Here is a 13,978-nt window from a genome sequence, read left to right as displayed (position 1 = left end):
AAAGTTGTTGTTTCCTCCAAAAGTCCTGATGTGGACGAGTTTGTAGACGACTTTATGTCTTGTGATACGACAAACATTGTCTATACTGGACGAGGGTGTAACCATCACTATCCTTGCATCAATCCAGTGTGAGCTCTTTCATTTTGCACGAATCCGTCCAGCTGTGGTTCTAACTTCTGACCAGATGCCAAGTTCTGCACCAGCGTCCTATCACCACACCGTGCTTATGAGCTAAAACAGAAATAACAAGGAGAACACCCGTGGTGTTCACGAAAGCAGACGATCCATGACGAGCAAAACTACGACTGCTTCCCTTAGTCTCACGCCCACCCACCAGTGTGCGCCGTGATAAAAAGCAAGCGTACAGATGCTGAGCTTCCAGCTGTTTGGAAAGCTGCTGCACTGTATCGCAAACCAAGCGCCCCCTTTTACCAAAGAGGGTCTCACGCCAGAGAAAAGATCATGTGAGACCAATCGCAAACTGAGCACTCCTTTCACAGCAGATACTGATCTCAAACTCCACCCCTCTTGCAGGCTGGAGGGAGTTTCGATCCAAGCGCTCCTGTGGACCCACAGCTGCAGCTGACAGCTGAGCCTGCAGAGCTCCTGGGAGCAAACACCCACAGGTTAATAACTACGTGCACACACACACACACACACACACACACACACACACACACACACACACACACACACACCAGGCCTGCGTGTGTGTGTTAATCTCCGCTTTGTTTTTGTCCCTTTTTTTTTTTAAGCAACCCCTAGATCAGTCTACTCACCCCCAGTATAAACCAAACGCACCTCCTCACAAACATGCCATCACCTCAGCTCACAGCGCTCCTTCCTCTGACCTCTGAACCAGCTGTACTTCCACTTCACCTACCACCACCCACCTTTCACTCTCTCTTTCTCTCTTCTAGCACATGATGGACAACAAACCAAGCGCTCTTTTAACTTGAGGCTCGACTCTGGCAGACTTTCAGTCCAAACTTTCATCATCATCGTCACATTTTTCTGCTCCTGCACAAATAAACACAGCATCAGTGTAACCACAACTAAATCAAACCAACCCCACCTCTCATTTCCACATCAGATAGAAAACAAGCGCTCCTTTCCAGCATCCAAAGCTCTGTCCTTCCTCATTCTGAAGCTGTCAGATGGCAGGTGTGAGTAGTTGTTTTCCACAAAGTGCAAGGCGGGGCTGAAACAAAATTAAACCAAGCCCACTGTCCTCCATCTGGAACCCCACCCATCCATCCAACCATCCATTTACTTCCACTTATCCAGTTCAGGGGTTCCAGGAGCCTAAAAAAAGAATCAAGTGCTCCCTTCTTTACCCGTTCCTCTTGCATGCAAAAGCTTTAAGGTTTACTCGAACTGGAGACAGACCTGTAAATAAATCAAACCAACTCCTCCTCTCAATGAAATAAACCCCTTTTTTCCTCCAACCTGAGCTGGTACATGGTGCAAGTGCTCCTTTCCAGCATCCAGCACGCTCTTCCTCCTCAGTCTGAAGCTCTGAGATTGCGGTGTGACCTCACAAATCAAGCGCTCTCCTATATACCACGGAAGCAGGAGCTTCAACTGATGTTCTTCTGTTCCCAACTGTACTTAATCTGGTGTGTCATGTGTCTGAAATCAAACACTTCCCTTATCTAAAAGCACAAAGTGAAGCTGTAATCAACTCAAACCAACCCTCCACTGTCCTCCACCTGGAAGCTCATCTCTCAGCTGAGGGATAAATCAATCAATCAAGCGCTCCCTTCATTATCTCTTCCTTTAACCTCGACGTTCAGGAAAGATAAAGCTGAAACTAAATCAAACCAACCTCTCCCGCAGTGCCCTACTACACCTGTATGTGGTGTATGCATGCACCCCATGTAACCTGAATGAAACCCCCTCTTTTCCTCCATCTCCAACCTGAGCTGGCATGTGGTGCATAGGAAACCAAGCGCTCCTTTCCTTATGCTCTGGAGTTTCCTTCACCTGCAAAGCATCCTCTCTGAAACACAGAGAGGGGTTGCAACAAAAATCAAACCTACCCCTTCTACTCTCCCCTCTTTTTCTACCTCTGGCACGTGGCACATCACAAACCAAGCGCCCCCTTAGATCCTATAGGTCGCCTTCACATATTTCAAAATTGAAAGTACAACAAAATCAAACAGTCTCTGAAACATTATTCACGCCCCGCCCCCTCCCCGCCCCCGTCTTCTTATAGCAAACCGAGCGCCCCCTTCTGCCTCTCCTAATGAAAAAGCCCCCCCACACCCACCCACCATCATTTCATCCTGGACCCGGACTCCCCTGCTTGGCGGGGAGGCACAAGCGCTCCCCTCATTGCCCTCACGCTTTCTGCAACAAAATCCCCCCTCCCGGCCCTCCCCTCTCGTGGACCCTCTCCTCTTGCAGCTGGCACGTGATGCGTCTCAAACCGAGCGCTCCCTGCACCTCCAGCCTCGCATCAGCACACCATCATGCGTTTTTTTCCTGCAACATCCAAAACCAAACGACCCCCCGCCTCCCCTCCACTCTCTTTCCCCCTAAACAAACACGTCATCAACACACACGTGCACGCGCGCACACACGCAGATGCGCACACCGGGACACACCGGCTCTTACCTCTGGAGCTGCTGAAGGCGGTGTACCAGGACAGGGAGACCAGCCCGCACAGCCCGAACAACAAGACCGTCAGGAAGGAGACATTTCGGAGCCTCATCTCCGGAGCCCCGGGAGCATGTCCGCACCGAGAGGGGGGAGCAGGGCAGCGCTTGGATGGAGGGAAAGGGGGAGGCAGGCGGAGACAGGTAGACGGAGAGAGCCACAGAGACGGAGGGAGACGGAGAGACGGGCGGAGCTGTTGCTGTTTTAGCAGCAGCGGAGAGACTGAGGAGAGGGAGAGAGAGGGAGGGAGGGAGAGAGGGGGAGGAGACAACCAGGTAGAGAGACGTGAGGAGAGAGAGGGAGTCAGAGGTCTGAATTTCTCCGGAGCTCGGAGTTATTCCGGTGGTTTCCTCACAGGCAGAATCATCGTAAACACGTCGGGTTGCTTCATCGTGTCTTACGTAATGACTCATGTAACGGATTGAAAGGGAGTTTCCACCCGGCGTTACTTCAAAGCGCCGGCGTCCCGGGGAGAGGCTCAGAGTTCAGCTTTATTCACTAAAGCACGACCTCAGGCCCCTGAAAATGACTCCGGCAGTGACCTGTGAGCAAGGGCTTGGCAACGGCGGGGAGGAAGAACTCTCCGTTAACAGGAAACAGCCCAACACAAAACAAATGATCATCAATTGAGTTAAAAAAAAACAAAAACAAATCCTCATGCATCACGGAGCCGTTAGCAGCTTTACTGAAGAGCGTTAGAGAGTTAATGTAGGTTTTATTTTATTTCATTTGGACTTTTTGTCTTTTATTCAGTTTCATTGAGTTTCCAGAATGGATTTTTTTTTTTGTCTCAGTATAGTTTTGATCATTTGAAAATGCTTCTTTTCATTTTATTTATTTATTTATTATGATTGTGTTTTGTTTTTTTTTCATTAGGGACGTCCATCAAGGCAAGCTGAAATAACATTATTACTCAGGATGTTTCCTCCGTTTTGTTTTCAAAGTTCACAAAATCATTTCATTTATATTCGATTTTATTAAAAGTCCAGTTTTTATTTGTTTTTCAGTTCAGGGGTGTCCAACAGCCACACTGAAGCTGTTCAGTAATAGATTTTTATTTATTTATTTTAATAAAATGAAAATTCCAGTTTTTTCACTGCTAATTAGAACTTTTTTTTTTATTGTTCCAAAAAAAAAAAGAATTTTGTGTGAATTAACAGAAACTTTCTGTGTTATAATTAGAGGACAGTCTGGGCAATGAGCTGCTAGAATTTTCTCTAGAAATTTTACACATTTCTTTTTTATAAAATTAAAGGGAAACAGTCGTGCTGGAAAAACTGAGACATGTTGTTGAAATTGGCTTCTTTTTAAGATGTGGATCTCGTTAAATTAAATTAAGTAGTTAAACTTCTTCACAGTGACAGAAAGTGAGGTTTTATTTAGTGGCCCATGTATGGTCAAAGGGTTTGACGTCCCTGTTTTAGGTAACTAAAATGTTTTTTCACATTTAGTTTTAGCCAACAGTCATAACTTTGGTTCAGGGTCACCTGATCCAGCCCTAACTATATGCTTTAGCAAAAAGTAAAGTTTGAAACCTAATCTTAAAATTAGAGATAGTGTCTGTCTCCTGAATCCAAACTGGGAGCTGGTTCTATAGAAGAGGGGCCTGAAAACTGAAGGCTCTGCCTCCCATTCTACTTTGAAATACTCTAGGAACAACAAGCAAGCCTGCAGCAACCATCAGCTGATGGTCTTTTTCATTTCCAGCCAACATATTTCTGAAGTTAAAGTTCCCAGCAAACATGGCTGAAACATTACCCTTCTCTCTTGAGTCAAAGCTCGCCGCAGTGCGACGGTAGAAACCTCAGTATAAACAGATGAAGCCCAGCGGCCCGGTCACACAGCTCCTCACAAAACAATCATCTCCCCATTAAAGCTTTAAGATCTCTGTTTCAAGACAGACCGGGCAGAGAGGGCAGCAGAGGTTACAACAAACACAACAGAAGAAGTAAAGCTAGAATTAAACTGATGCTCAGTGCAGAGTATGGTCAGAGCATCCAGAAGGATGAAATTTTATCGATTAAAACAAAATGAAATCCAGAAAAGATTCTCACCTGACAGAAAAGACAAAAGTACTCCCCACAAGGACATCTCAGAGCCCTGACCTCTCTCTCCGAGTTCACTTATTATCTCACTGAGCACGCTGCCCTGCGTATTGATTCAGCTGCACCGGGGCTTCATAACGCTGAGCTGGGGGAAGAGAGGAAACTCAGCATGCAGCAGAATTTATACGCAAAAAAACACAAGCAGATTCAAGCTGTTTGTAACAGTGCATCCTAACGCTCCGACAGCCACAGCCATTACTCAGACACACACTGAAACTCCATCCAAGCCCACTTTCTTCTGATTGGTCGGCTTCAGGAAGCCTGCTGAGGGGTGTGTCTATACTTTTTGTGCTGCGTGCATTTATCAGACGTCCATTCAGCTTATTATGGGAACGACAGACGCAAGCCTCATCAATCACTGAGGTGTTACAGGTGGATGTTTGGTCACAGGTGCAGATTACTTCACAATAAAAGCATTAGTTAGTGAGGAAAATTGTGAGGGTTAGGCCTGTTTTTCCTTATTAATGGCTCATTTTTGAACCCCAAAAGCATGGGTTTTGACCAAAACAAGGCACAGGAGGCACACAAGGAAGAGGAAAGAAGGGAGACAAAGGCAGCAGGAGGATGAGAACGTAGAAATACAACAAAGAACACAAGTTTGTTCAGAACGTGAACCAAATGTCCAATAAAAAAACTTGATAGTCTGAGACCAGAGTCGATATCAGGTTGATTATTTTCTCTGTGAAGCAGAAATGTTTCATTTGCTGTTTTTTGTGGTTTTTTTAGTATGCAAAAAGGTTTAATCTGGAGCTGAAGGTGTGCTAAAAGACAACTGAGCTGCTACGACCAGGAACAGGTGAAAGCAGGTTGGATCCCCAGCCACAGAGATGTAAACGCATCCCGATATCACGGAGAACTGTAAACCTTTTATACTCATTCATGTCTGGAAAACAGACATGAAACAGAACGAACCACATCTCTGTGTGAGGACAGACTCAGTTGGGAAAATGGTAAATGAGAAGAATTGTGAATAACTGATGAAAAACCATGAGAGTTATCCTTTCAAAGTAAAACTGTGAGCTTCAGTGCAGGTGAAGCACCATCCTGGTTCAATCCTGGTTTAATCTCAGTTTAATGTCATCTTAATCCTGGTTTTCAGTGTTTCAAAGGTGGTACATCGCAATAGTAACTAATGCTGCAGGCCTAACCTGCTCTGGAACAGGTTATGTTCACGATAAAACTCACCAACTACAGAAGCTGTTTCCTGGAAAATAACCAGGAAGGCACTGACTGGTTCTCTGGTGGGTTTTGAGAGATTCTTAGATCTTTTATTCTTTGTCCTTTCCTTTTGGCTGGCTCCGAACAAATTTAAAGTCAGTGAACTGCTCTCTAAGCCTGTACACAGAGATCTGAGGCTAACATAGAGCCTCTACTGTAAGCCTTGCAGCTGAGCCTGGTGTGAATTCAGTGTTTTAAATACCATCAGGCTGTTGGAATAAGGCTGACACTGTCTTACAGAAACACATCACGTCTGACTTCAAACCTGAGTCACACTGCTTGTATTTGTCAGACTCTGATAAGAACTTCAGGAATCATCGTGTAACGTTGTTCTGTGTAAAGACAAAGATCTTCGGTTATTCTTTGCAGTTAGGCTTGAACCCCATGATATCAAGTGAGATTTGCTGGGTTTCGCTTTTTTTTAAGTTTCTACCTGCCCCACTGCAGAGCACCTGTCATCCATCAGAGCCTTTTTCTGGGTCTGCTCACCTATAAAGTCAGCACTTTCATGGCTATGTGGAAAAGAGTCTCCATCGGATGGCGTACAGGTGCTGTACAGGAGGATGTGTGAGCAGGAAAGAGATGATTAGAGAGATGTTAGAGTGAACTATGGATGCAGTCAGAGCATGCTCACTGCACAGAAAGGGACTCCTGGTTTGGGTTCGGATTTGTTAATCTGCAGCTCCCCCTGGTGGTCAGGATTGTTACCCATGAAGGATTTTATTTTATTTTTTATTTAATCAGTCAAACATATAAAGCACGCTCCAACAAAGCAAACTACACATTAACTTACAGGCTGTAATTTAATGTGTAGTTTGCAGTTTTTAGCATTTACTATGCTAAAAACTGCGTCTGAGGCCTGCAGATGGTTATATGCAGACAGATCTGTTTAGTGTCATCAGGTTTTTTTTGCTGAGGTTTCCCACGATCGCAGTGCTGCTCGGTCAGCAACGCTGGGCTGAAACCTCGACGCACAGCAACAATTCTAACTGCGATTTAACCGAACACGCCTCCAGTTAGTTTATGAAATCCATCTAAGCGAAGAAGTGGGAAGAAAGAACTCTTCATCGGTAACACAAATGACACAGGAAACGTCTGGAACATTTGTTCTTCCTTTAACATCTCAGGACTTTTTTCTACCCTCTTTAGGGCCATCAGATCACCGGTGAGCCCCTCAGAGGTCCGGGAGGGGTTTGATTACTGTGTCACACTGACATCTAGCGGTCAAAGATAGCAAGTATATTTCAGAGTGTTTATTTTACTTTGGTTCAACCCTCATTTGACTCACTCCATCCCTCCATTCTTCACTGGCACACTTGGGTGATAGGTACAGGTGTCCCATATGCTTGATTTCTGGGTCATGGTGAAAGATCAGAGGCTGACCATGAATTCTGGAGCCAGGACCATTTAATGTCATTTAGAGTTAACACCTTGAATGAAACGTGCTCCAGACTGAGGTTTAAAACTCACTTTTACTGAACAAATCTACAGTAATAAGATTAAATGTTGTCCTCGTGTCTTTTTAAAGCAGTGCCTTGCCTGCTGTCATTTGGAATCTTGCATTTGTTCTACAAAACATGAGAATTTGCTGAGAGCAAAGAGAAGGACAGATGAACACAGACAGAGATTCTCAGATGTATTTGTGAGATTACTAAGATGTTGGCTTCTTTTACAAATGAACTGAATTTAATTAAACCACCTTAAGCTTAAAGAGAGAATCTCTCACCAACTTTTAAATGTGAAAATGGTCTACAACCAGCTCAGAATATTTAACTATACGTTCCATTTGATTTGGTGTAAAAAAAATAAAAATAAAATAAACTCTTATTATGGTAAGTAACTAGATGTAATTGTTGAAAATTACACATAGTTACTTTTTGCCACTGCCGTCACTTAACGAAGCAGTGCGGTACACTGCAGCCTTTGTTATTTTGTTCTTTAATATTTTCCGTGGTTCTCTAAATCTTGATTTTTTTGTTCACCTGCAGCTTCTTTACTTTTACTTTAAAACTTTTGCACCACATCAAAGCGGATGTTTCAGAATCAAGCCTTCAGTGAGGAGACACTGAAGCCGAAATTTGATCACAGACTTTCACTTTGCATGTTTCGTTCTCATAAACTACTCAACGTGAAAGACTGAGGAAGAGAGTAAAGAAAAAGAGGAAGGAAAAAAGCATCAGGAGGAAGGAAATGAGATAAGAAATAAATGCTTTTAGGAAACCGTCATTCAGTGAGACAGGGAAGAGACTCTGTGATGAGGAGGTAGGGAGGAAGCGAAGGAGACTAGCCCTTGTATTATGTTGAAAAAAAAATCACAATGATTACTCAGAATTGTCAAAAAACTGCAATAGAACAATAGCAACTTTATTTTCCATTAGATAAACATTTAGAACACAGACATACACCAGTTTGAATTTCCGGAACTATTTCCAAGAACAATTTAGTAAAAGTTTTTCCTTCTTTACAAACACATTTCTTTCGAACTTGCCCGATTTTCTCAATTTTTCAATGCTCAACATTTTCAATGTTGTCCACATGATGGACAGAATGTAACTGTGTTCTTTCTGCAGATGCAGTTCTTGCATTTCTCACAAAAAGTGCTTGTTTTAATGTCCATTTCTTCCGTTTCTTTACACCTGTATCCACTGCAGATTGGTTGGATGGTGCACGCTTGACCTTTTCAATGACAGCTGCTGCTGCTGGGGGTCAAGCTGGTCTGACTCGCCTCTGGATGTTGGAAGGGACAAAACTTTTGCCCAGTTCTTCCAGGAAAAGCCAACATCAGTACAATTTGCCGGCATTCCAATGTTGGTTGATTTCAGTCCACGGGGCATTGTAAGCAGACACATCTAAAATGTTGTAGAAAATTACCAAGGGCCAACAAGCTGTCTTGTGCTGGTAGCTTTATGTCGCTATGACTTTGTCAAGATTGTCTACTCCAGGGGTCGGTAACCTTTCAGATGATGAGTGTCATCTAAAATTTCCTCAGAAGTCAATTTAATAACGCTCTATATTAACAGTTACACACTATATAGAACAACTTTAGATTATATTTGTTAGCAGATGTTGGCAGCTATCAGTGAATAGTAATCAGCTATTTTGAAACAAAAAAAAGAATTTTTATCCATAACAAGAAATAAATAACAGCAAATTAATTGTACAACAGAAAATACAAATGCTATTTATTGTCTCCTCACAACAATGATAAGAAAAATAAACTGGGCCAATATGGCATGTTTGTTAATACAGAGATACACATGTTAATGTGATCTCTGGTCTCCCACTCAGAGACACAGATCTCCGAGTGTCCAGCATTCAGACGGCTACCCGAGGACACTCATGAGAGAAAACCTGCTCACACAGATATGTAGAGCCAAATACTGTTAATAAGGCCTCTGCAATGTTCTGAAGACAGTTAAACTTGTCAGGTAGTGATGTCCAGCAGGTGAAAATACAAGCTCCATGAACACGCACAGCTATGGATTCCAGCTTCCAGAGCTTTTCAGTTCAATCAGCTGCATTTCGATGTCCTCTCTGTCCAGCCAGTTAGTGCGAGACAAATCCAACTGCTCATTAAAGCTTTCTGGTTTGATCAGAAAACAAAACATTGGTCCATACACCTGAGAGTCCAGAAAACACATTATGAATTCAGTCTCGAGTCTACGGATGTATCCGAGTATTTCCGCGGTGCTGATGCTGTGCTGATCGGAGAGCTCCTGAAGCATTTGAAGTGTCGGAATGTGGAAATTTCAACATCGCTTGAAAAAATTGCCAGCTAGCAACGTCCCTCTCACCGGTAGGCTAAGTGATCTTTAGCCAATTACAAGTTGAATCTGGTAGTTGGGGTTGGAAGCTAAGATACCGTCATTAAGAAGAGGCACAACTAATGTGTCTATGCGAGCTAATTTGCGATGTGCACCGCTCGCCTGGCCATTTATTTTTTAATGCACCTTCTCAGATTAATTCACTGCGTGTCGTGCCCAGGAATGGACTGGGACAAAAAAATCGACCCAGGCATTTTGAGTAGAGCCCGGCCCACCGGGTATTATAGGAAAAACTATAAAGCCTTTGAATGAAAACAAACGCTGTTGGGACAGTGGTGTACACTGTCTTGTTGGTATATGTATGATTTCTATACATTTTACATCAGATAAAAACTTTGATTGTAAGATTCAGATATTTTTTTTATTAAAAGCTAGACGTTGTAAATGAGAATAAGAAAGAAAAGTATTTCTTTGTGCCCCCCTCTCCCTGTTAATGCCCTGCCTGTCAGCTACATAGAAAAGGATCCTGGTGTTACTTGTCTCTCAGAAACAGTTCATAACTTCCCTTCAACTCATTCATGTCACCTAAAAGGTAAACCTGTTTCTCCATCACCTGTTCAGTAAACATAAACTCCACCTAAACTTGGTTTATATCTGACCCAGACAGACTGCAGGTCATAACTTCTTACCTGAAGTTCAGTTCACCTGACACTCGGACCGGCGGCCGCCTCGGGTCTCTGCCCTTCCTGCCTCCCCTTTCCCTCATCCACCTGCTTCTGTGGAAGCTCCACCACAGCCACCACCAAACTACTCAGTTATTTTTACACATCGGCCAGCATCTGGACAATCCACCGCCTTTCATTGTTTATACCGTTACTAAAAACAACCAAACAAACAAAAAAAACATTGGCCCATAAAAACGAAAAATCACCCTATGGTCGTGCCATCAGTGGCACGCGTGCCCAGGATTGCCGACCCCTGCATTAGAAGATGACAGCATGCCTTGACCTCGGTGTGGTGATAATGAACATTTTATATTATCATCTTCAGATGTCCCTGTCTCCTCTGTGGATTATGATTGCTGCGTTCCTTGGTTTTCATTTGATGTAGAGATGGCGGCACACTCCTCCTCAGAATCCTCCTCGTCGTCGGACAATTGGCAGTCTGGATCATCAATAACATTGTCCTCGGCCTCTGAAAGATCCTCTGTCTCTGAAACATCTACACTGTACACAAACACTGCAAAGACATTCCAGGACACATCAAAGTGTCCATATTTAAACACCAGTTTATGACCCCAGATAAGGAAAAGTCATAAACTTTCATGAAGAAAAAGAAAGGATGACCAGTACTTTGGTCACCACAAAAAGTGGTCGATGAGAGTTTGTTTTTTAACGAGTCCTCATTCAGTACTGTGCAAAAGTCCTGAGCCACTTCCAATTTGAAGGGGCTTAACAACCCAAACTTTCCTCAGGGAAATTGTGAGGTGCAAGGACTGGACTGAAAATGAGAGAAAAAGCAACCTAATGTCCAAATAAAACTATTGATTGCTTTCTCAATAAAACAGATGATACATAACTATGAAAGGCCTTAATAGATCCTGGAGAACTACTGATGAAGACCACTTTAAAAACTGAAACTCCTTGTAAGCTAAAAGAAAGAAAAGAGAGGTTGCTCAAGACTTTTGCACTGCAAGCAGAGGAGATGGGTCTGCGAAACACATTTAAGGTCAGCTAAAAACTGCATCTGAGGCCTGCAGATGGTTATATGCAGACAGATGTGTTGAGTGTCATCGGGTTTTTTTGCTGAGGTTTCCCACGATCGCAGTGCTGCTCGGTCAGCAACGCTGGGCTGAAACCTCGGCGCACAGCAACATTTCTAATGGTGATTTAACCGAACACGCCTCCAGTGAGTTTATGAAATCCATCTGAGCGGTGCCTCGGTGGGAAGAAAGAACTCTTAATAGGTAACATAACATGATCACTGGAACAGGAAACGGGGCAGAGTCTGAAACATTTGTTCTTCCTTTAACATCTCAGGACTTTTTTCTAACATCTTTAGGGCCATCAGATCACCGGTGAGCCCCTCAGAGGTCAGCGAGGGGTTTGATTATGACCACATGCTCAACAAGCACAGTTCCAGAAATGAGTTACCGTTCAAAACAAATCTCTTACATGCATTTGACCCTCTATTATGTGATTTCTGTTTGCATGCACCATATAGATGAAAATCCCATACAAAAGAAGAGCTGTGTTGCACATTAGTAAGTGTTGCATTTGATATATTTTAAAGTGAAACCACTGAATAAAACCTGTTTTTTCAAAGTGTAACCAGTGCACCAACATAAGAGTTTAAGTGTGGAAAGTAGGAAATTATTATGACAAAAGTTAAGGAAACAAAAGTAATTATTAAGGTGGGCGTCTCTTTTTTTCTACCTTTGACCCTCTCTGTGGTCTACATTCATTTTTACTGTGTCACACTGACATCTAGTGGTCAAAGATAGCAAGTATATTTCAGAGCGTTTATTTTTACTTTTGCTCAACCTTCATTTGACTCTCTCCATCCATCCATCCATCCATCCATCCATCCATCTATCCATCCATTCTCCTCTGCTTATGCAGTTCACTGGCACACTTGGGTGATAGATACAGGTGTCCCTGGGCGATAGGCGGGACACACCTGGACAGGTTGCTAATTTTCTGCAAGGTTAACACAGAGAGAGAGACAATCTACACCTACAGCCAAATTAGAATCACCACTTGAGCTGACTGGCATGTCTTTGGACTGTGGGGTGATGCCTGGATTCAAACCCACAGCCTTCTTGCCGAGAGGCAATGGAGTAACCTCTCCATTAGAGGGCAGAGTATCAAAATTAATTTCAGGAGTTTTGTGACAATAGAGAGAAATTGTAGAGGAAGTCCTTTTAACACACTGTGGTCAACATTTATAGGTTCAGGCATTTCTGATCAGATGGGCGTGATTAAAAAACCCAGAATCATCATGTTTACACTGTAGTTTTTAATCCAGGGACTCAGTAAATGCTCACACAGAGCTCCACTGCAGCCGTGTTTCATGTTTCAGGTAAGTTCATGGACAAAACCAGTAACAGTCGAGGATTAACACTAATTTACATATGCTTGATTTGTGGTTCATGGTCAGAGGCTGACCATGAATTCTGGAGCCAGGAACCAAAAGAGGAAATATCTGTTTAGTTTGAATGCATGCAAATTCATTATGAAGGTCCCCCCCCCCCCCCCCCCCCCCCCCTTACTTCTGCCATCTAACTATGAACTCAGAGGCAAAACAGAGTTTACTGACTGGGAGTCATCACCTCCTTCCTTTGCTACAGTTATTCCAACGAAGCAAATGCACACAACCCACAACATGTCATTAAAATATTAAAATAAATACACTCCTGTTTTCAGCGATGCATATTCCACCATGTAAGATCTTCATATCATTAATACCTTTACTGCAGTGTAATGTCATTCAGAGTTAACACCTTGAATGAAACGTGCTCCAGACTGAGGTTTAAAACTCACTTTTACTGAACAAATCTACAGTAATAAGATTAAATGTTGTCCTCGTGTCTTTTTAAAGCAGTGCCTTGCCTGCTGTCATTTGGAATCTTGCATTTGTTCTACAAAACATGAGAATTTGCTGAGAGCAAAGAGAAGGACAGATGAACACAGACAGAGATTCTCAGATGTATTTGTGAGATTACTAAGATGTTGGCTTCTTTTACAAATGAACTGAATTTAATTAAACCACCTTAAGCTTAAAGAGAGAATCTCTCACCAACTTTTAAATGTGAAAATGGTCTACAACCAGCTCAGAATATTTAACTATACGTTCCATTTGATTTGGTGTTTTAAAAAAACAACTCTTATTATGGTAAGTAACTAGATGTAATTGCTGAAAATTACACATAGTTACTTTTTGCCACTGCCGTCACTTAACGAAGCAGTGCGGTACACTGCAGCCTTTGTTATTTTGTTCTTTAATATTTTCCGTGGTTCTCTAAATCTTGATTTTTTTGTTCACCTGCAGCTTCTTTACTTTTACTTTAAAACTTTTGCACCACATCAAAGCGGATGTTTCAGAATCAAGCCTTCAGTGAGGAGACACTGAAGCCGAAATTTGATCACAGACTTTCACTTTGCATGTTTCGTTCTCATAAACTACTCAACGTGAAAGACTGAGGAAGAGAGTAAAGAAAAAGAGGAAGGA

The 13,978-nt window shown here is 42.9% G+C and overlaps 1 protein-coding gene across 1 annotated transcript in view; it reads right to left on the bottom strand.

The window, feature by feature from the left end:
• mgat4b (alpha-1,3-mannosyl-glycoprotein 4-beta-N-acetylglucosaminyltransferase B) overlaps positions 1-2,944 on the bottom strand; it is a 125,921-nt gene extending 122,977 nt beyond the window's left edge. Inside the window, exon 1 of the mRNA XM_026184560.1 lies at positions 2,620-2,944. Coding sequence (XP_026040345.1) covers positions 2,620-2,716 — 97 coding nt within the window. The 5' untranslated portion in view covers positions 2,717-2,944. The remainder of the gene's footprint in view (positions 1-2,619) is intronic.
• Between the last annotated feature and the right edge of the window lie 11,034 nt (positions 2,945-13,978).

This window comes from Astatotilapia calliptera, chromosome 2 (genome assembly GCF_900246225.1).
Source record: "Astatotilapia calliptera chromosome 2, fAstCal1.2, whole genome shotgun sequence".
Classification (NCBI taxonomy): domain Eukaryota; kingdom Metazoa; phylum Chordata; class Actinopteri; order Cichliformes; family Cichlidae; genus Astatotilapia; species Astatotilapia calliptera.
The sequence above is the reverse complement of the archived record's forward strand: the minus strand, read 5'-3'. Positions and strand labels throughout refer to the sequence as shown.